The 24,237-nt window shown below is 38.9% G+C and overlaps 1 protein-coding gene and 1 long non-coding RNA gene across 2 annotated transcripts in view; one reads left to right on the forward strand and one right to left on the reverse strand.

Moving 5' to 3' along the window:
* Window positions 1-24,237, forward strand: part of LOC307171614 — a 457,352-nt gene that overhangs the window by 211,822 nt on the left and 221,293 nt on the right. The gene's annotated exons all lie outside the window — the stretch shown is intronic.
* On the reverse strand, window positions 11,672-17,605 carry LOC307171591 (uncharacterized protein). Its single transcript, XM_079893328.1, has 4 exons — window positions 17,382-17,605; window positions 14,142-14,860; window positions 13,828-13,994; window positions 11,672-12,866 (listed from the first exon to the last, which is right to left on the reverse strand). The coding sequence occupies exons 2-4, from the start codon at window positions 14,844-14,846 to the stop codon at window positions 12,002-12,004; spliced, it is 1,737 nt and encodes a 578-aa protein (XP_079749454.1). The 5' UTR covers window positions 14,847-14,860; window positions 17,382-17,605; the 3' UTR covers window positions 11,672-12,001.

The following is a 24,237-nucleotide window of genomic DNA, read 5'->3' on the forward strand; positions in this document are numbered from 1 at the left end:
GAGAAAAAGCAAAGAAGAAAATAAAGAAGCCAAGAAACGACGAAGACAGAAGATGGGAAGTTCCTCCTCAGGAGACAACCGTTTCCAAAGCAAGAGATGCGGATAATTAGACAACAAGAGCGATTGAATATAAGGTTGATGAAACTTATAAAACAATCAATTGATGACAAATATTTTCAGAAAAAAATTTAAATATAGAATGGACAAACTAGTGGAGGGTGTGGACTTTCATTTGAAACTTGACACAGAAGAACTGCGGGAACGTCTCCGAGACGCTTGAAGAAACCTTCCTGCAAAGCTCCCTGGAAAACTATGCGCAAGTGTACCTGGACAAAAGCCGTTTTAAACGCAAAGGGTCGTTACACCATTGATTTTAATTAGTTAATAAAAGTTAAATCATAAATTAATACAATTTGTGATTTTATTTTTGAAAGCATTCTCACTTTACAGCATTTTAAACACAAGTGCCAGTGCTTTTCACAGAACTGTAGCTTTGCAGGAAGGTTTCTTCAAGCGTCTCGGAGACGTTCCCGCAGTTCTTCTGGATTTAGTTTGTCTCAGTTTCTTCTGTTTCTTCATGTAATCACAGACGGACTCGATGATGGAGAGATCAGGTCAGACCGGCTGGGGGGGGGGGGGGGGGGGTATTAACATGCCTAAGACTTTTGCACAGAACTGTATATATATATATATAAAATCAAAACATTATTATACCCAAATCTACCACTAAGTTCAATAAGAGAACACAAAAGAATGTGCATGAAAGATCTTTGCAGAAAGCAAAATAAGTCAGTTTAACACAAGATCTTACCCTGATTCTACACGTGGTGTTGTCCATTGCACTCAGTGCCTGTTTTCTGATGGAATAGCTATATGATATACAGTAGGGGCAAGAGGGGACTGGGACTAAAAAAAAAGTGGGCTCCTTCTTTTTCTTTCTTGCCCAAGTTCTTTCCGCGATGGCCGTGGAGTGTAATGATTGGACTAGCCGAAAGGGGTCAGGGTCGAGCGCTGTTGCAGCGGTAGCGTGGCCGAGCAGCCTATATATTTACTCCAGACACTAACTCTACGATCATGTAAAACAGTGATAGATGAAGCTCTTAACCTTTACACTGAGGAGAACACCCAGCGTGACTTTGAGGAGACCGAGAGAAACATGATCATGTGTTTCTGCTCAGCGACATCAAACACACGCATACGCTAATAACTCTTCATTACTGTCTACTTTCTATGTAGCCTATTACAGTTTTATCTAATAACGCTTAGACAGGACTGTTAGACAGATCATAAGCTAATGAACACGGAGAATGTGAGCGCTGTGTGTTCAGTCATTCTCAGCACCGTCAAAAATAAAATTGACAACAACCAGCGCGGCTCACGTCACTCAGAGTTCCTGCTGGCGCTGTGAACGCAACCAGGAAAACGTTCCTAAGGGAACCATTAGTTCTCTGGGAACCTAGAACTATCCGGTGCGAACAGCCCTATGGATTATAGTTTAGTTTAGGAGTTCTGCAGAATATTGAAACACAAGAACCGAAGGTGAACATACCAGAGATGTTAGAAAGATCCTCTGAGTTCCCCCCGTCACACAGTGTGCAGATCTGTAGCAGAGCAAAGATGAAGAGCACGCTGAAACCCATCATCAGCTTCAGCTCAGTGTCTGGGGAATATCACCAAACATCACAAGAAGAGGAGACTGGTGTACATTAACATTGCTAATAACTCTCTCTTTCTCCACCAGCGTTTTCTTTTTTTAATTTTCTTTTTTTATGTTTTTTATGTTATGTTTATATTTTTTGAGTTTCACGGCCCCCAGAATATATTGTTCTATGAATATCTGAACATGCAATATATCAAAAGAAAGAAGAGAGCCTCTGCTTTTAAACAAAAATAATAATTTATATCACAAATTCGAAGAAACAAGACACCTTATTTGAAGTCACATGTGAAATATTGTACATGTCTTACCTGTGAAGGATCTCCTGTGAATGTAGAGTTGAGGAGACTAAAGCTCTTCAGTTCCCTGAGCCCTGTCCAGTGCACTCGTATATATCACAGCCCTGATGCAAATACAGTCCAGACCGTTATCATACGTGGCCTGAATATACAGTTATTTCCATCGGTCAGCACTGTAGACTTATATTTGCAAAACTCGTCACTCGTTCAGAGAGAAGTCTATCTTTATCAAACTGTGAATCATTTTTTATTACTTTCACACAAAATGCCTTCATTGAGCACACTTGTGTCATTCATACTTCATTATCTGCACAACTACATATTTGCAGCACATTTTACAAATGCTAACGTACTTTCAAAACTGATAAAATTATGAATGATGGAAACTCTGTGTTTCTGCAGGAATGATAATGAAATATAACATCTTAGAAGAATATGTACAATGGAATTAAATAACAATTATTCCAAACACAAATACTGTAAATGCTTTTTTTCTAAACTCTTAGCACACAACACACCTACATCACATTAACTATTTAGCCAAATATGTCATTTTCTGCCCAAAACCATATTTTGTTACAGTAATGTAAGTTTTTTTCAGATTTTGTTCAAATCAAATGGAATCAAAAACACAAAATCTAATAATTCTGTCTTCAGAAATAATGTAAAAGCAAATGTTTTTCCCCTCGAGTGTCTGACGTCACACTCATGGAGATGTTCATATTAGGGATGAACCGATGCCACTTTTCCAGAACGAGACCGATACTTTCATTTTCAGCACTTGACGATACCGATACCTGGATTTTCTTGCATTTTTATTCTTTTAAATGTTGAGAAGAGAAACCAAAACAATACTAATCATATTAGTTGGCTTAGCAGTTTTTTCATGCCCGGTTATGCCTGTTAAACTGTATTGTAGGAGCTACTGTTACCTTGACTGTTAATATTATTGCTCTATCATATTATATTTTTAATGTAATATCACAGTGAATATGTAGAGTCAACAATAGGGATTGTTTTCTACTGGCCTGGATGTGATTTAAATTTTTAGATACAAGTGAAACATTACAATTTTCAGGTACAGAAATTGAATAAAGTAATCAAATGTTTAAAACAAACTGCATAGTCTTCACTGTGTAAAATAAATAAATATATTTATACAAATAAATAGTTAAAAAATCATATATTGTGATTTCTGGATTTTTTTTTTTTAGATTATGTCTCTCACAGTGGACATGCACCTACGATGACAATTTCAGACCTGTAAGGACTGAATTTCCTGCTTCAACAAAACACACCCTGCAATAAAGCCATAAAATGCCCTCTGGACAGTAGATAGCAAAGACAGAGCACAGAACCTTGTCCTGCCCAAACTTATCTCATTGTCCCTTTGTTTGACTTCAACTCATCCCCCCTCTCCATCCTCTTCTCCCTCCTCAAGTCACTGAAAGTTAAATTAAGAATGTCTATATACCGCATATGGTGTATCTTGTGAATGTGTTGTTTTTTCCTTTTCATGTTTGGTATCATTTTAAGGGTCTCAGTGCGATTGGTAAAATGGTCTTAATTTCATTGCAGTCATTGGTTTAATGAAAAAGATTGAGAACTTAGGAGAATCCTGTATCTCCTCTCTGGCTGATATCTCTTTACGATATCTCAAGAAACCAGGTGCCTCCCCCCTGGGGTACATGGATTGGCCCAACCAACTCTAAACAACATTTGTATAACCCCTGTTGTTCTGGTCTGGTATTTAAGGTGAGGGGACAGAGCAATCTTTGGGAATCTTTTACCAGGATCTTTCCCCCACAGTAATGTTTCAGTATTTTCCCGTTGGAAGGTCCTGACACATTACTGTGTGTCTTTGTCAGGAAAACATTACTTACTTTTAGAGTCATCTTTGAGTAAATGATGTCATGTATTTTTGAATTGGCTTTTTATAATTTACTTCTGTACTTGGCATGATACACTTTTACCTGACAAATAAATGTTAACCTTGATTTATTCTGCATTCTTCTGAAATCATTATTTCCATAGATTAATGTGTAGTCTGGTGTTTCCGCAAATCTTTGTCCAGGATAGATCAAACTGAAGGCACTATGAATGGAGCATGGAGCACATCTTAGGAAAAACCTTCTGATTTCTGACTATCTCCTGACTTAGCATGTTGTATGCTGCAAATATTATAAAAAATTACGCCTATGAGTCTGTAGTGCGCGACTGCATAGGGTAAAATACTTGCACTGCACCCTCTGACTATTTCAGGACTGGCTAGTTTGTGATCGTGAGCGCGCAGTCGCGACGTGACGTCTCAAAGCGACACTAGGTCCGTAATGAACGAATATTGAAAGTATGGGATAATCCGAATAATCAAAGATCTAAATTAATTCATAATCAATATTTATGATTATTTTCTAATCAGAAATACGATCTAAATTTGATTATCATTTGAAATTGGAGTCAGATTAAGCGTAGAGCTGAAGTAATACTAAAACTAAATTCCAATAAATTAAGTGAACTTCACTGGATCGCTGAAAAGACATACACGCTTTAAACCTTCGCCAGGCCGTTGGATTCCGTCATTGGGCCAATGGGTGGTCCTTACAGACCCCTCCATGATTTCCAAGTGGGAGAACTTGCAAAATAGCAGGGTGTTCAAATACTTATTTTCCTCACTGTATATGCCAAAATTACATTTATTTTTCTCCCAAATCTTGCTTCTTGTCTTTTCTAACTTCTGTGTTTTATTAGTTAATAGAAATTTAACATCAAAAAGATGGAATGAAATGATAATAGAACAATATAATTACAACAAAACATTGGATTTTTTGGTGACTTTATGTTGATGATCATCTTTAGACATTCTGTTGAATATAGTTGAGTATTAGTAGACTGTGAGGATTAGTAGAGCATCAGAATAAAGTGTTTTATGGTTGTGTGATGTTTCTTTCTGTCAAGCCATTTTAATAATAAATAAATTAGTTCTGTTTTCTGTATCACTTTTGTCTATTCAGATCCTCACAATGAAGGTCAACTTTTAAAGTAATGGATCCTTAATAAATGTTTTATTAGGGCTAAATATCTCTCACTTTAGATTAAGTCACACAAAAGTCTAGGCAAGACAAGTTTATTAATATAACACACTTCATACACAATGGTAATTCAAAGTGCTTTACATAAGAAACGATTTACAACAAATAATGTAATAAGAATAAGAAATAAGAAAAACATTAAAATTAATTTCAAAAAGATTAAAATTTATTTCAAATATAATTAAAAGAATAAAAAGAGGACACATAATACTTTAATCCTACAAAATTCCCCGCCTCACGCATGCGCGAGTCGAACTTGTTAAGACTTTGCTGATGCATTCGCAGAAACTTTCTAAAAGTATTTTTCCTTGTGTGGTATTGCTGTGCGTTCGTAACTATGTAAGTAAAAAATATTTAATGTCATTGTAGACGTTTTTCATAGAGTGTCAGAGCGTGATTCAGTTTATTTTACCTCAGAAATATTATTGTCAATATACATAGTCTACAATCGAGCACAGTGCTCGCTCGTGTATGAGGCATCCTGTTGTATTTTGTCAACTTTGTTTATTCATTTGGGAAAGGGAGTTGCTTGTCATATGTTGATTAAAACATTTATCCGATGCCTTATCGCACAGGTGTCAAACTCAGTTCCTGGAGGGAACTGAGTTTGACAGCCCTACACAGCCCTTTCACAGCCCTTTGACAGCCCTTTCACAGCCCTTTCACAGCCCTTTCACAGCCCTACAGAGTTTTGTTCCAACCCTGCTTCAACATACACACCTGGGGCCGGTTGCACCAGCTGTGCGTAAGTTATAACTTAGCCTAGTTTTGACGTAAATGGACACTAAGTTACGACTTGCGCACTTCTAAATATTTTTGCGTTGCACCATTAAACTTAGTTGAAGCGTAACTCTACGTATAAACTAAATATTTACGGCAGCCTCCGATCAGGAGTAACGGATGGAATAAAATATCAGACAGACTTAACTGCATCAATAAGCTCTTCTTTTACCTGACAGACTTCAATTCTTTAAACATATATGATTATTTATGCTGACATTTACACTCACTTACATTTTAAGAGAGAGAACATTATGTGAAAAGATTACTTTGTTAGCGGCTATCTTTAACACGAACCCATCCTAAACAGCACGCCGCTGTGTGCATCGGTCCATGTTGTGCATGTCAAATATTAGTCATAATCAATAAACGTAATTTCTTATGTTTTTTGTATCATTTATTTATTGATCCTTATTCATTTCATTTCAAATACAGTTTCTGAATGTTATTTACATATAAAAACACTTATGCTATTCATGATCAAGTAGCCTATTGTATTTAATGGAAACGTATTTTTAAGTTAGTAACGTGAGGCAAAAGAATGAAGGATAAACTGAAATTCACAGTATTTCAACACAACATCTGCTCACGTATTTGAAGGCTGCTATTGGATCATCAAGGCTAAGCGTCATATTATGCGACTACGCATTACTTTACGGAGAGCTTACAACCTACTACGTTCTGCCTTACGAACAAATGGTGCAACGGAATAAAGTCCAGAGTTAGTTACAAACTAGCTAGTAGTTACTAAGCCTCTAGTGTGGACTTTACGTTCCAATTTAAGAAAGAACTTACGAACGGCTGGTGCAACCCTACCCTGATGAAAAAACAATGTCCCCAAAAAGAGGAAAAAATATAAATCCACTGGTTCAAGGCCCTAGCCTGGCTAACGTCAGACCACTTTCTCTTTGAGACGTGGTCGGGGAACCACATGTTCATTTTCTCGTATTTGAGGCGTGGTTTACGAATGTCCAGAGCCGTTTATTGGGCGCTACAAATGTCTATCAAATGCGCCTGTACATAGCTCATAGCCAATTGTTTCAAATTATAACAGATGACGAATGTAGAGCGACAGATATTCAACGAAGAAGACGACGATGGGTCAGAGATTTATGTGTACACCAGAGAGTCCTGCACGGGTCCGATTTTGTAAATCCACACCCGACCCGTTTTCCAACAGCAGCACTAATAAAAATCTGCACCGACCCGCTTAAAATAGAACCGGCACCCGAAATAAAATCAGTTTAGAGTAGACTATCACATTATAGACACACTTACAAGAATGTTTGTCATACAGAAGTTATTACACGACAATTAACACAAGGACAACTTCAGCCGAAGCTGTCAAAAGGCCGGTACATGAAGAACATGGCTAACGTTACCACACAAATCGAACAGACGCGGCTACAACACTACATGCCACACAATTTCGTCTAGCCTACATCTGACAATTTTGGGTTCAAACACGCCCTGCACACCACACATACTTAACAGTGTTAAATATGAAAAATACCGTTCGATAGAGCTGCTTTGTTACCAGTTATCTGCGTGCTTCCTCAGGGATGAAGTTCCACATTTGCAGCTATCCAACACGAAAATGTTTGCAGCAAAGCCTTTCACAATATTTTCTTCAGATAACTCCAAATTTCTCCCACACACTGGACTTGATTTTTGATGACGTATTGTCGACAACTTTACAATCTCCACTAGCTATTCTTTTCTTCAGCCGTTTCTCAATATGCGTTCTTGTCTGTACTTGTGTTCTTGTGGACTTGTGAAACGTCATCACTCGCTGCCCAAGTACTGTTCCAATTCAAAGTTCACATCTAGCCAAGTCCAGTTTGAATCCCCGGATGTGTTCTTGATCCGCCCCTTTTACCGAGGATGCATCGAGAGGTGACTTGTGCGAACTTGAGACAGCCAGGTATCCCAGAATGCATCTCACACCAACCAGCAAGCGTCAATAGCAGAGGAGAAATCCCCAATAATTTAAAAATACTGCTGTAATTGTGTCACGAAATGTAGTTTTAAGAGTATTTCAGGCGAGAATGTAGTTGTTTAAAGATCAAATATTTGGTTTATTCATAAAGATAGCGCCTATTTGAAAATTTGATCTGACGTTTTCGGAGTTGTGAGAACCAGGCAATCGGACGCTCGGTGCTCGTACCCCGCCGAGAACAGCCTTTCCTCGGCTAGTGCTGCTGACGTTTGCCGTTGGCTCGGATGTCTCTAGTCTAGTGGTTTAACATGAGATATAAATCGTCTTGTGTATATCTAACGGGCGATTTATTTATTTTATTTGTCTCATTAATCTATAATTTGTTCCCTGGCAAAACGTTAAGCTGAGGGCAAAGTGAAGTTTCATAGCTTTATTTAGTCTATTTAACTTTAATGTTGTAGCCTAGAGAGCTGACTTATGTTTGACTGAATCATTTGCTTTATTATTGTATAGCTTCTTACACCTTTTAGGCTACTAATACTTTTATAATGGCTATTATTGACATTTAACAAAAAAAGGTTATGTCATTTTATTTTATATATTTAAAACATATAAAATATTTTATAGCCTACATGTTGCCTACATTCTCTTCACTGAATGTACATATATAATAAAATAAAATTACACGACCCTGTCTCTTTTTGCTAAATGTTAGTTTTAATGATCAATATTATAATGTTTTTTTAGTCATCATTCATCAAGAGTCAGGGTTGTGCTTTATATTTCGTGTTGTTAAATATGCAGTGAAGATAATCAATTGCGTTGCCTGAACCACATTTGTGTGGCCATTATGTTTAAGATTTTTTTTAATGAAAATGAAAAGAGGCAGAGTGGTGGTTTATAACATATTTTGTTTTATTTGTAGCCTAGATATACATAAAAAGATAACCGGAGTAGCCAGAGCGAGCTGAGTGACGCTATCAAGTACGCCGCTGTTCCATTTCAGAATTATCGGACTTGTGTCCTCCCGTCCTCAGGAGTTCGTTCTCCTGAGTCGAACTTGTCAAGTCCGAACTACCAAGGACTCAAGTCCGAACTTTGCGTACTTGGTATTGAGAAACGGCTTTCAACTCCTCAGCATCCATCTCGACGACTGCAAGCAGATCGCGCGCGCGCGGTTATGATGAATTTTTAAAAGTGGAAGTAGTCTAGGTAACGTTATAGATCCTGGGAGGGCGTGGCGCGTCGGCACAAATAAACTGATGTGGATTTTAAATTATTTTATCAACTTGAAATACAGGCATATTTTTGTAGATGTGTTCCTAAAAATATGCACATATTTTTACGTCTGTCATGTTGGATCCATAGATAAACAAACTGCTTCGGTGTGTCGCATATACTTCGTCATCGTCTTGCTGCTCCCTCCCCGTTCTGTGATTGGTTCCCTATTTCAGGGGAAAATTTAGTCCATGGTGTCCAGACTGCCTTGCAGCGTGAATAAAATCGCGTTGCTCAAGGCAGTATGGGGAAACCCAGGCTATCAAGGCCCCACAAAAACAGGTTATCCTCCAGCTGAAAAATAGGCCCCAGAGTATAGTCCACCAGGTATATCCCAGACCAGAGCGTGCACATATGAAATGGCTCCAACGTCTAATACACCCGGGTAGGGTTGCACCAGCCGTTCGTAAGTTCTTTCTTAAATTGGAACGTAAAGTCCACACTAGAGGCTTAGTAACTACTAGCTAGTTTGTAACTAACTCTGGACTTTATTCCGTTGCACCATTTGTTCGTAAGGCAGAACGTAGCTAGTAGGTCGTAAGCTCTCCATAAAGTAATGCGTAGTCCATAATATGACGTTTAGCCTGGATGATCCAATAGCAGCCTTCAAATACGTGAGCAGATGTTGTGTTGAAATACTGTGAATTTCAGTTTATCCTTCTTTCTTTTGCCTCACGTTACTAACTTAAAAATATGTTTCCATTAAATACTTGATCATGAATAGCATAAGTGTTTTTATATGTAAATAACATTCAGAAACTGTATTTGAAATGAAATGAATAAGGATCAATAAATAAATATTGATACAAAAAACATAAGAAATTAGGTTTATTGATTATGACTAATATTCGACATGCACAACATGGACCGATGCACACAGCGGCGTGCTGTTTAGGATGGGTTCGTGTTAAAGATAGCCGCTAACAAAGTAATCTTTTCACATAATGTTCTCTCTCTTAAAATGTAAGTGAGTGTAAATGTCAGCATAAATAATCATATATGTTTAAAGAATTGAAGTCTGTCAGGTAAAAGAAGAGCTTATTGATGCAGTTAAGTCTGTCTGATATTTTATTCCATCCGTTACTCCTGATCGGAGGCTGCCGTAAATCTGCCGTAAATATTTCGTTTATACGTAGAGTTACGCTTCAACTAAGTTTAATGGTGCAACGCAAAAATATTTAGAAGTGCGCAAGTCGTAACTTAGTGTCCATTTACGTCAAAACTAGGCTAAGTTATAACTTACGCACAGCTGGTGCAACCGGCCCCTGCAGTTTTTAAATAAGCCTGAAGGACTTGATTAGCTGATCAGGTGTGTTTAATTAGGGTTGAAGCTAATCTCTGCAGGGCTGTGGCCCTCCAGGAACTGAGTTTGACACCCCTGCCTTATCGCCATATTTGTAATGTGATAAAGAGTGCGCGGGAGAGTGCACCTCTTGTTAGCATATACAGTATATTTAGAGCATATATATTGCAATAAGCTCTGGGTTGCTGTTACTTAATATAACATTAACTTATCTGATTCTGTCATGTCATATTATCATTTATATCATCCTTATTTTGTTCTCTCACAAAAACCACTTCTATACGTATATCCACACAAAACCTGCAATTGTAGGCTATGACCCAATAAACATTGAAGATGGACAAGTTAACTCTGGAGTAGCTGCAGTTCTTTCTAACAGAAGAATTAGGCCAGTTGAGTTCCAACGTTCCATCCCACTGCGCGCAGAATATCCCACACCTACCATTATTATACATTATTCCATGAAAAGTGTTTCTATAGACACTAATCAAGCCTTAAATTAGCATCAATTCCCTTTATATGAGAGTATTTATTTACTGTGAATTAATAACTTCTTAATGTTTTGATGAATATTAACAACTTTAATATATGGTTTAAAATACATCAGATACAAGTTGTTAACAAAGGATGAAAACCCATTATCTAAGTCTTTACATATGAGCTAATAAAAAAATTTTTTTATTACATTAACAATGAAGCACTCACTATTTGTATATAGTCTATTAATGTGTTAACGGTACTATTAATAAACTATGAATTAACTAATAGTTTGCAAATGATTTATAATAAGTTTATAAATGTTTAATTGTTATCATGGAAGGGTGGAAGGGTCCGCTCACACCAAGAACGATAACTATAACTATATCAGCGTCTACACCAGCGGGCGATATCGTTCTGTTCATTAAAGCTTGTCTGTCTCTTTAAATGCTCAAGCTCGTTACAGCACGCTGGATTCTGATTGGCTGCCAATGTTTTTATCGTTTACCGAGAATGATTTTTTAGAACTATATATTTTATATATAGACACATGGCCACCAAAGCGCTCTACATATTGACTCACATTCACCCATCCACTCACTCACGGCGGCAGTGTCAGCCATGCAAGGCACCATCCAGCTCGTCGGGAGCAGCCGGGGTTAGGTATCTTACTCATGGACACCTCGACACTTGGTCAGGGGATTGAACCACCAACCTTCCGGTTTGTAGACGACCTACATGAACCACTGAGCCACTGCCACCACTATAGTAGATCATTAATTATGCCGGATACAGCTGAAACCCATAAGTTTTACACAGAAAGCAAAATAAATGAAAAAAATGTGAATTGGATATAGAAAAGTAAATGTTTTTTACTGAAATGTTTCATGTTTGTTTAAATGCAAACCAAATTTTTATTTGATAATGTTACAGTTGGAATTAGCATAGCACAATACTCTGTATGTAATTTGTTATTTATCATTACATTGCTGTTGAAACATGTCAGTGGTATATGATGGGATAGAAAGACCTGAACTGTCACTTCTTTTACATAGAGTAAGTTCTTTTAAACATGAAAACAATGGTCTGGTCTTGGTCATTAAACTGCCCCGCTCCGGGTCGCTCTCCAGCCCTGTGTTTACTACACATCAGGACTGACCCAGAGGCCGTTCAGCTGATTTATCTACGGGTCCAGTCCAACAATGATCTAAAGGCTCTGAATAATACAGAGTCCATGTTCCTGTTACGCTGGTTCACAGTCATACAGGTGTCATCACTTGTGTAGGCATACTGTGTTCGCCACTCTTCAGGCCTTGCAGGACTATCTTCAGGTCGGCTCAAACAAGCAGCCAGGTGCACAGTAGCTGTTTTACCATTAATGCTGAGTATATATGATGTCGCAAATATGAACATGTACAGGGGGATCTCTCTGAATGCTTTTACCTGATTTTGTGGGACAACATATGGAATAATAACACGGTCTCCTATTGAAAAATGGTCCCATGCTATTTCTTCAGGGGTCAAAGGGGATAGAAGGATCTCTGGGATGTTGTGGAGAGATCTTCGCATGCTGTTCCAGTGATCTGGCAAAGGGTCCGGCTGACAGTAAGTACTTCTTTTGTTGTAAAACTGTCTGTCTGTCACTCGAATGCTCCCCTGAGCAATTGCATATGCAGCTTTGGAGTCAACAGCGCAGTTCCACGGAGAGTAGAGAATGGTGTCTCTGATGTAAGGTGCGGGCACCAGTCCTCCTGCTGGCATAAACCGGTTGACAATACTGCCATGAGCCACAAACACAATGTTTATGTGACCTCCGCCAAACTTTGTCAAATCTTCAGGAATGGTCAACCTCTCCAGGCATAATCGTAAAAGATTCAAAAATGCATTCTTATTAGTTGATCCCTCAAGCCAGGAGAGAACTCTCTTGTCTGTACATGTTCCTATGATATAATCCATTATTTTCTGTTCATTTTCATTCATGCTGTGAGAATATCCCCCCAAGTTCTTGATCCTCTTCATTTGCAACAATTTTTGGATGATTTTACTGTAATGAGAAAAGTTGTAGGCTACTGTCAGTCAGTCACTTAACTCAGACCTTCAATATTGCAGTACTGTACAATCTCAGACAAATACAAGATATTGATACTTTGCAGTCACATGACTACCACGGATACCTGGCGGGCAACAAACGGGTATTTTCAACGTTGAGTCCTGTCTTTCTAGTAGATATCAAGTCTGTTAGCGAGCTAGCTGCATAACTATGGACTAGGATTAACTCCAAGGTAGCTAAATTGTGTAAAGCAGACACGTTTTTTTAAGATAATCGAGCAGTAATAATTCCTCCGTAAATAATCTAGCTCTGCTGTTGGGTCATCTCTGGTTCTCATTGAAAATCATAGATATCGCAAACCTCAAAACAACCTATCACACACTTCTGTTATTGTTAGCAAAAGACGACAGCTGTTACTGTGCGGTCACACCGCCACCGGCGAGAGCGTCAAAGTGCCCGGAAATCATTCATTTTCAATGAATTTTGCCGCTCTCGCTGGCGGCGGTGTGAACGTACAGTTAGCCTAGCTTAGACTCATAACACAAACAGCTGACTCGCCGAACCAGCTGGTGAATACTGGTGGTGTTGATTGACAAAACTACAGTAACTTAAAGACACGATTAATTAAATGATCATACACCCATTGTATTCAAACAAATGTTGAAATTACCTTTGATGGTAATATGCACAGACAGTGTATACTGTGAAGGTTTATCTCAAATGCGGTTAGTGCATCCAATTGCACAACAACTATCTGGCATGACGTTTACACCTCAAAACACCAACTTTTGTATAGCAAAACTGGCGACCCTTGATTAGTTTACTGGGTTTCATTGCTGGAGAACGACGTTCTTGCCCGCCAGCCAGTACTTGTGACGTCACGTGCAAAGTATCAATAGTGGCTTTGGCCAAGACAGATTTTTAGTAGAAATTTAAAAAAAAAAAAATATCATACTGCACTGCATCCAGCTGTTCCTTTAGCTTTTGCTGGCCGTCCAGTATTTCCCTGGCTGAATCCCGTAAGAACTCGCTGGCCTCCGTGACCCGATTGCCCTTCACTGGTTCTTCAGTCTTCACAATCAGGTCGTACATACACGTGCCTAAACCAATCACACCCAGTGCCTAGAAGAAAGTCACAATCACAAAATCAGTCTAACATAAGAGCAATGCAGTGAATATTTCATTTTCTACTCTTGAATAGTCACTGCAAGAGAATTTCGAAATCAAAATTTTCTTCAAATGGGATGCTTGAGGAAAGAAAGCTGATACCTTTGATCCTGCTTTAGCAGCAGCTTTAGTGCCAATGCGTCCAATGTTCTTCATCATTACTTCGGCCGACTCTTTCAGGCCACTCGTCATTACAGAGAATAAACTAGCGGCGCCCAGAGCTTGGCAAATAAAGCGCATGGCCTCGGCTGGAGGCAGTCCACCAGGTGTCATGTGACGAAAGAACGTGGCCCTGTTGAAACCTCTGAGCAAGTCTAGGGGTACGGGAGTATTACTCCTTCTGGCCAGAGCACACATTAGTTGAGTGGCCATCTCACAGTCCAGCTCATCAGCATGAGGCCCGAGCGGCGCTTCTCCACACCTGTCCTTCAGATCTCGCAGTAGCTTCTGAATGCTCCTGCCAACCTTCTCATCTTCCTTAATTAATTCAGTAGCTTTATTAAAGGTACTGCTGGTGATTAATGCCTCTACCAATGTGGAAGTGGCACTGACTGCAGCGCCCGCTACAGTGCCTACTGTTGCAGCAGCCAATAGAGGGCCGGCCAGACCTCCTGTGAAGAAAGTGGCAAGCAGTGCTCCAGAGAATGAGAGCACAGATGTGGCAGCTCCTAGAGCCCCCTGAGTGGTGTTGCTGCGCTGATGAACATCTTCCAGCTTTTGCGCCAGTTCCAACAGCTCCCCTGCACATTCCTTTCGGTTCTCCAGCCAGCGGAAGAGAGAATCACATAACATATCTGCTGCCTCCATGATTAGATCAGGAACTGTGAAGAGAGAAAATTACATATATTTCTTCAAATGGCACAATATATCATCTAAAGATTACAGTAATGATGTTATTTAATTCTACAGGTTGTAGATTTTGCTCTGAGCCACACAAAATCATTCAAGACTCGCAAAATACTCTACAACCAGAGTACTGTACTCAGACAATTAGCAAAGTCTATTTAGGAAATTAGGAATCTAATTAGGAAAAGTAAACTAGTTTAAGAATTTGAAGCACGATGTAACAACTACGAGAATGAACCAAACACAAACTAATCTTCTTCCAGAAAATTAATTCTAACTTTCCACTTCCTGCCGAACAAAGGGGAAGATTTGGTCAGGACTTCATATCCTCATCAATCTTGTCATGGGGTCCAGGCATCACCGGTCTGACTAATTAAAAGAGCCCCCAGCACTAACGAAATAACTGGTCAATGCTAGCTTTGTTGCCAAAACACTGACTGGTTAAGAGAAAGACAGAGACCAAGGTCCCACACAGAGTTCTCACATTCCAGGCTCAAATCACCCAGGCTCCAGAGAGTCTGCAACCAAAGACTTTTATTGGTTAACTTTAAGGAAGAACATTGTCAACGTTTGATGGTTTTTAAAAGAATGATCGGTTCAGAGAATGGTACTGCTCAGGGCCCTAACAAGAGGTCACATGACCCCTGCGACTAACAGACCCTGTCTTCCTTAAGGACCAAGGAGATGAACAAAACAGAAGTCAGCAGGAACTATACATGACCTCAGATTGGAATTTCTTAAACCCCATAAACTTTACACACCAACACACTTTACATATCAAAATACATAAAACCATTCAAGAACAATTTTCAATGGACTCATGATCAAACAATCATGCAACTACCTAATCCTGTGTTGTTTCTACCACTTATATGCATATTTTAATAAGATAATATGTTTTGATCCCATATAATTCATGTAATTGTTATAACTATTAGATGCTTGAATGAAAGTGTGTCGTGCATCCTGTCAGTAGGATCGTATGCTCGTGATTCAAAAGATCGCTTGATTGAAATCTGTGTAAAATGTTTCGTATTCTTATAATAGTAATGATGTCTAAACTGTGGCCTCTGCACTCCCTGCTAGAGCTTGGAAAGTAAGGAGATCCCAGATAACGCATGATTTACGATGAGACAAATAAAGACAGTGTCTAATTGGTCCGATCTCTTCAGGAGGTGGGACAAACTTTTGAGTTTAAAATCTTAGACCCGAAACAAAGCCTCTCTCTCTCTGTGCTGCTCTATCTCTGTGCTCTCGCTCTCTGGGTTCACCCTCAAGAAACACTCTGCTATCACTCTCAAGAGAGATGGGCAGAAAAAGATGAAGATCTCAATCAGACTAGCAATGTAGACCGCAGAGACAAAGAACCCAAATTAAGATCAGAAGAACGGGTTCAACAGCTTTATTCAAGCCTTTGCCTTTCAAGCTTTATTCAGCTTTATTCTATATTTCTTTTCTTTTCTAAGTTTTCCTTTATTTTCCGTTGTGAGTCTCGTTTCTAAGTTAAGTTTTGCGGCAAAGTTTCGGTCCACGTTTCTTCTGCAAAGCCAGCTTTAAACAAAGACTTTCATTCCGCCAGCACACCACGTGACTGGCCGCCCCAGACATCAGGCACGAGGAGACCAGCCAACGAACGGACCGGGAAAACCCCTTTCACGCAGCAAAAGGGAATCCCCAAAAGCAAAGACAAGCAAGTACTGCCTCCAGACTCTTAAGCTGAACTGGTGTATTTGATACAGATTTAATAACCTGTCTAAGAAACGATAGAAGGGTTAAATTAATGATTGATGGTTCGTTCCAGGTCATGTCTTATAAGTGCATATAGAAACTTGGGATTTCATCATCTCACTCTTAAAAAAACTCACTCTTTCCTCTCTCTTTCTTTCTGCAACTCGTATGAATGTGTGTGCGTGTGTTTGTGTTAGATATTAGCTTTATGTGTTAGTATATAATCAATAAAGTATTGTTTGTATTTGAAAAGAGAAGTATTACTTGTTATGTGCTTACGAATTTATTGTCTTGAACTTCTGATCAAAGTTACCTTGCTCGCCATAGTGTTTCACTATAGTTCGGATATTTATATCCATTGCAGAGTTGATAGTTACAGCCAGTTCAAATGAACCGCGAACGAGTCATTTGCTCGGTTGTAATAAGTGACTCTTTCGAATTCCCTATAAATGAATTAATAATTCCTTTGAGCTAAATTGACGAATCACTACAAATACAAATATCTTACATAGATAAAGAGTTAAAGTAGACAGGAGGATAAACAAGTAGTCAAAAAAAAAAAAAAAAAAAGAGTTCAAATCAGCCAAGGGTGGATATAAAGAATATAAAGGATATAAAGAAAATCCAGCTGAAGTCCTAAAAAGTCTTGTTCAGTGAAGATTCAGGGCAGACTTCAGTACTTTAACTGAGATCATGAAACAAACAATCGCAAACTGAGGTTTTTTTGCTTTTACTTTCATTTTTAAAACTGTTGAAAAATGTACTCACGTGTCTACTGTATCAGAGAAGTAATCAGTCTTCAAACGCTAGCAGCCTGAGAACACGAACCTTCACTCGATTTGACTGAATTACAGCAACCACTTCTTAACAACTTACAAGTGTGTGTCACAATGTCCTCTTCATAGTTTTGAGAGTATGAGGATGTATGAGCTGGCGGGAGAAAGGGCAGAAAAACTTTGTAGGGGTTTTTTTTTTAGAGCTAGATCTAATTCAGAAACCGAAACTATTCTGTTCTGGTTTGCTTGTGTTCTTTGTGCCCTAATTAGGACCCAAGTCTTGAAAGGGTGAAGGCCCTTTTGTTTTTCTAAGGATTATTATTATTATTTTTATTATTATGGCCCAAGCCCGGCTGGGCTGAAGCTAGTACCCGTGCGTGGGGGAATCGACAGCGCTGGGTCCGAAAACTTGGTCCATATATCAAACACACTTGCACATTGTCGGGAATTGTGATGAGTGAACTTCCATTGTAAATTCCCTGGGCGAAGAAAAAACTAGAACAAACAAGCTTGAGATTAATTTGGATGATTTATTTGTAGCAAATCTTCATAAAAGACAGAGCAGCGAAGAAAAGAAAGAAGCCAAGAAACGACGAAGACAGAAGACGGGAAGTTCCTCCTCAGGAGACAACCGTTTCCAAAGCAAGAGATGCGAATAATTAGACAACAAGAGCGATTGAATATAAGGTTGATGAAACTTATAAAACAATCAATTGATGAAGAACAATTTGAGGAAAATTGTTTGAAATATAGAATGGACAAGTGGAGGGTGTGGACTTTTATAGCCGCAAGTGTGTTTCGGTAAAAGAGTATATGAAGCATCCGAGACAAATATAACTTCTGCTTTGCTGATAAATATGTATGTTACAAGTGTGAAGGCCAGGAATTGTTGTCCTGAAACCTCCAGCAAGAAGAGGTCAAGCTCAGGTCTGTGTAACCCGAGGGGGAGAAGCTGACTGTTGCTTTATGACTGTTTTACCAAATGCTGTATTTTCAATATTCTGTGCAAATGCTTCTTGCTGAGGAAAACCCTGTGATTTCAGAAGAGGATAAACTGTGAGACACGCAACAGTTCGGGGACGAATCTCGAAGACTACTCTTCAAACGAAAGAAATCGAAATCATTGATTATGGTGATTCGTAAACTTTTCTGTAACAAGTCTCAGAGTGAGTTTCTTCTAAAACATTTGATCTGAACCTGGATAATCAATCCCATCGAGCCTCGAGAGCACCCGATCCAGACTGAGTTTGGCACGGACTCCCCTTGGGAAAAAGTTCTGGAGATGTGTGATGGAAATCTTAGCCATTTAAGGGGAATATAAACACAACATGTTAGTCTGAAACTCAGTACACACAGATCTCATCGGGCCGAGCAACTTCCTCACTCACTGTCATAAGCTTCGGCCAACAGGAAGTCAGCTATTATCGTTGCTGCTTATCTTGGCTCCTATCTCCCACTCTGCCACATTAGGAAGGCTGTTCCAGAGTTTTGGTGCTAAATAGGAGAAGGATCTTCCGCCTGCAGTCGATTTTGATATTCTAGGTATTATCAACTGGCCGGAGTTTTGAGATCGCAATAGACGTGAAGGACTATAATGCGTTAAGAGCTCGCTCAAGCACTGCAGAGCTAAACCATTTAGTGCTTTGTAAGTAATCAGCAATATTTTAAAATTTATGCGATGTTTAATAGGGAGCCAGTGCAGTGTTGACAGAACCGGGCTAATATGGTCAAACTTCCTGGTTCTGGTAAGAACTCGAGCTGCTGCGTTTTGAACCAGCTGTAGTTTGTTTATTAAGCGTGCAGGGCAACCACCCAGTAGAGCATTACAATAATCTAGCCTTGAGGTCATGAACACATGAACTAATTGTTCCGCATTTGTCAATGAGAGCATATGGCGTAATTTAGAGATATTTTTAAGATGGAAAAATACGGTTTTACAGATACTAGTCACGTGACTTTCAAATGAAAAATTGGTATCAAGGAGCACACCCACACACACACACACACTCACACACACACACACACACACACACACACACACACACACACACACACACACAGGTTCCTAACCGACAATGAAGACCTAACAGAGCAGCCATCAAGTGTTAGACAGTATTCTAGATTATTACGTGAGGAAGTTTTTTGTCCAAGAATCTTTGTTTTTTTCCAGAATTTATTAGTAGGAAATTACTAGTCATCAGCTGTGCATTCCGTTAATTTAGTGAATTGGTAAGTTTCGTCTGGGCTTGAAGAAATATAGAGCTGAGTATCATTCTCCGATCATGTTCAGCGTTCATGTAAACACTGCATTCAGATTCATCAATCGGAATGAATTCAGTCCGATTGAAACAAAAGTTGTGCATGTAAACATAACCAAAACTATTCTGTTCTGGTTTCCTGTGTTATAAAATATGTGCAAAGAGACATCAGCTTGTTTTTGATGTTTGAAATTATTTTCCAAAATTCAGTAATATTTGGTCCAGCAGACGCAATGATTGCAAATTAATATATAGAATAACAAGTTTTAATATGAAAATGATTATAAATGATTAACATGGTTATAATACAAATGAATATTAATTAATGTATATGACTATATATATATATGTGGGTGGGTGTGTGTGTATATATATATATACTGGATATATAATCAAGACATTATTATACCCATTAACCAAATCTACCACTAAGTTCAATAAGAGAACACAAAAGAATGTGCACCAAAGATGTGAAGTCTTTGCAGAAAGCAAAAGAAGTCAGTTTAACACAAGATCTTACCCTGATTCTACACGTGGTGTTGTCCATTGCACTCAGTGCCTGTTTTCTGATGGAATTGCTATATGATATACAGTAGGGGAAAGAGGGGACTGGGACTAAAAAGTGGCCCTGTACTGTCTTGCATAGAGCGGCCCACATTTTATAACTTAAAAATATAACAATAAAGAATTATAAATATAAATTACCGTACTTTTTTGTGCTTATTAAAATTAATAAATGAATAATACATAAATAAATGCAATTTGAATACTATGACATTTTAGGGATGTTACGAATCAAATGAAAAAATATATGTATTCTGGCTCTTTTGTTTAGAAACTTGCAAAAAACTTGCTTTCTTTGCAAGCGAGTTTACAAGTTTCTCAGGGGAACACAAAAGTAATAGAATTTTATATTCAACTCTATACTGAACAGGTAACCAATGTGATCTCAGAAGGGGTGTAACATGATAACATTTTTTACATCCCTTCAGGAATCTAGCTGCTGCATTTTGAACGACTTGTAAACGGGAAATTTGAGTCTTTGAAACACCATAATACAGAGAGTTGCAGTAATCCAGCCGAGATGTAATAAAGGCATGGATCGCAACCTCTAAAGAGGCGTTAGAAAGAAAGGTTTTAATTTTAGAGAGAGAGCGAAGATAAAAAAAACTAGAGCCCACTACAGAGGCGATTTGTCTGTCAAATTTCAAGCCGTTGTCGATTTCCACGCCCAGATTTCGCTCTTGGGATGAAATAGCAAGATTTAAGAACTCGAGATTAGGTAAGTTTTGTGTTCTAGCTTCAGAGGGGCCAAAGACAATAACTTCTGATTTATCTGAATTTAGGAAAAGATAATTTTTTGAGAGCCATGATTTTACGTCATCCAGACACGCTGATAAACTATTAAGAACATGCTTTTTTCCGTGGTCAAAGGCAGATAGATTTGCATTTCATCAGCATAACAGTGGAAAGAAACGCTGTGTTTCCTAAAGATGGACCCCAAGGGAAGCAGATAGAGAGAAAAGAGAGTAGGTGCAAGAACAGACCCCTGAGGTACACCACAGGTTAGCTTGCGTAAAGAGGAAGTGAAATTTCCTGTTTGGAAAGTCCCCCCATAGGGGGATCTCACTCACAGAATGTAAAAATAGTGTCAGCAATCTTTTATTTGGAAGCTAAGATATCTGGTTCTTATTCTGTGGAGAAAGCTGAGTAGTAGGGGTTACCATCCTCTTTTTCCCGGACATGTCCGGCCGTCGAGATCGTCCAAAATGTCCGGGATTCGGCTTTTGCTTTCTGCAGTCGCCATTCATTGTTGACATGCACACCTTTTGTTTCAATCTAACTGGATTCATTCCGATTGGTGAATCATCTGAGTGTTTACATGAACACTAAACAAGTGATGATTGACAAGACATATTATTATTTATCCACGTGATAACTGTACAAGACACATTACATTAATAAAAATAAAGTAGTTCCCTATCCTTGCCTTGTTTTTGAATACATAAATCAAATATTGTTTAACTCCATTAATTTGAATGGCATATTTAATCTAAATGTTTATATCATAAGTAAAACATAGTTTAAATAATTATTTTATTTATTTAAACTGTTATTTGCGTCAGTTTCACTAAATGGCCAACGCGCTCGCTGGCGCGGACATTTAAGAAGGGATGGATATTTGCTTCAAGTGACAGGCTTGGTGAGGCAAGGCAAGGAGAGGCAAGGCAAGGCAAGGCAAGGCAAGGCAAGTTTATTTATATAGCACATTTCATACACAATGGCAATTCAAAGTGCTTTACATAGAAGAAATTAAAATAATAAAAAGAAATAAGAATAATTAAAACAGTTTAGAAAAATAAAAAATAAAATACAATACAGATAGTCGGACGAACAGTGGCACAGTACTCATTCAGTAAACGCACAGCTAAACAGAAGTGTTTTGAGTCTGGATGTGAATGTGACTACAGTAGGAGCACATCTGATCTCCTCTGGAAGCTGTTCCAGTGTAATAGCTAAAGCGGACTCGCCATGCTTAGAGTGAACCCTGGGTATTTCTAGCTGATATGATCCTAATGATCTGAGTGATCTGTTGGGTTTATATTCAGTGAGCATATCTGCAATGTATTGCGGTCCTAGGCCATTGAATGATTTATATACCAGTAATACTTTAAAATCAATCCTAAATGTAACTGGGAGCCAGTGTAAAGACCTGAGGACTGGTGTGATGTGTTCATATTTTCTAGTTCTGCTCAGAATCCTGGCGGCAGCGTTCTGTATGTGCTGACACTGTCTTATGGTCTTTTTGGGAAGGCCAGTGAGGAGTCCATTACAATAATCCACCCTGCTGGTGATGAAAGCATGAACAAGTTTCTCTAAGTCTTGTCTGGAGACAAAGCATCTAATTCTTGCAATATTTTTCAGATGATAGTATGCTGATTTAGTTATTGCTTTGATATGACTACTGAAACTAAGGTCTGACTCTAGGGACACACCGAGATTCCTTACTTGATGTTTAGTTGTTTGACCCCTAGAGTGAAGGTATGCGTTCACCTTGAGAACTTCATCTTTGTTTTCAAATGCAATGACTTCAGTTTTGTCTTTGTTTAACTGAAGAAAGTTTTGACACATCCAACTGTTGACTTCGTCAATGCATTGGCACAGGGAGTCAATGGGGCTGTAATCGTTAGGCGATAGGGCTAAGTAGATCTGTGTGTCGTCTGCATAGCTGTGGTAAGCAATTTGGTTCTTTCTCATTATTTGGCTCATTGGGAGCATATACAGGTTGAACAGGAGTGGCGCAAGAATTGAGCCTTGAGGGACTCCGCATGTCATGGATGTCCACTCAGACTTATGGTCACCTATACTCACATAATAACCTCTCCCATCTAAGTATGACCTGAACCATTTTAGGACTATCCCAGAAATCCCCACCCAGTTTTCCAGCCTGTCAAGAAGTATGTTATGATCGACAGTGTCAAATGCAGCACTGAGGTCGAGTAGCACCAGCACTGATAGTTTGCCTGAATCAGTATTTAAGCGAATATCGTTTATTATCTTTATGAGCGCTGTCTCTGTGCTGTGGTGCGGTCGAAAACCAGATTGAAAATTGTCAAAGTATCCATTCGCGCATAAGAATTTGTTCAGCTGATTGAAGACAACTTTTTCAATGATCTTGCCTATGAAAGGAAGATTTGAGATCGGCCTATAGTTGCTTAATATGGTCTTATCCAGATTGCTCTTTTTCAGGAGGGGCTTGACAACTGCAGTTTTCAGGGAGTTTGGAAAACTCCCAGAGCGAAGTGAGACATTTACCATTTCTAGAAGATCTGCTTCTAAACTGTTTAACACACTTTTGAAAAATGATGTGGGAAGTGCGTCAAGAGCACATGTTGATGTTTTTAGGTGCTGTACGCAACAGTTCTTACCGGCACACCCAGACCAGCTTCACCTCATTAGCAACAGCTAGCACCTTACAGTCCTTAGCCCCTCAGCTACATTGGGTCCTAAACTGTTAACCCCTAACAGTGCTAAATAGGAGAAGGATCCGCCGCCAGCAGTCGATTTTGATATTCTAGGTATTATCAACTGGCCGGAGTTTTGAGATCGCAATAAACGTGAAGGACTATAATGCGTTAAGAGCTCGCTCAAGCACTGCGGAGCTAAACCATTTAGTGCTTTGTAAGTAATCAGCAATATTTTAAATTTATGCGATGTTTAATAGGCAGACAATGCAGTGTTGACAGAACCGGGCTAATATGGTCATACTTCCTGGTTCTGGTAAGAACTCGAGCTGCTGCGTTTTGGACCAGCTGTAGTTTGTTTATTAAGCGTGCAGGGCAACCACCCAGTAGAGCATTACAATAATCTAGCCTTGAGGTCATGAACGCATGAACTAACTGTTCCGCATTTGTCAATGAGAGCAACCGACGATGAAGACCTAACAGAGCAGCCATCAAGTGTTAGACAGTATTGTAGATTATTACGTGAGGAAGTTTTTTGTCCAATAATTAGAATCTCTGTTTTTTTCAGAATTTAGTAGGAAATTACTAATCATCCAGTTTTTTATATCCGCTATGCATTCCGTTA

Source organism: Squalius cephalus (genome assembly GCF_949319135.1).
Source record: "Squalius cephalus genome assembly, chromosome: 14".
In the NCBI taxonomy this organism is placed as follows: domain Eukaryota; kingdom Metazoa; phylum Chordata; class Actinopteri; order Cypriniformes; family Leuciscidae; genus Squalius; species Squalius cephalus.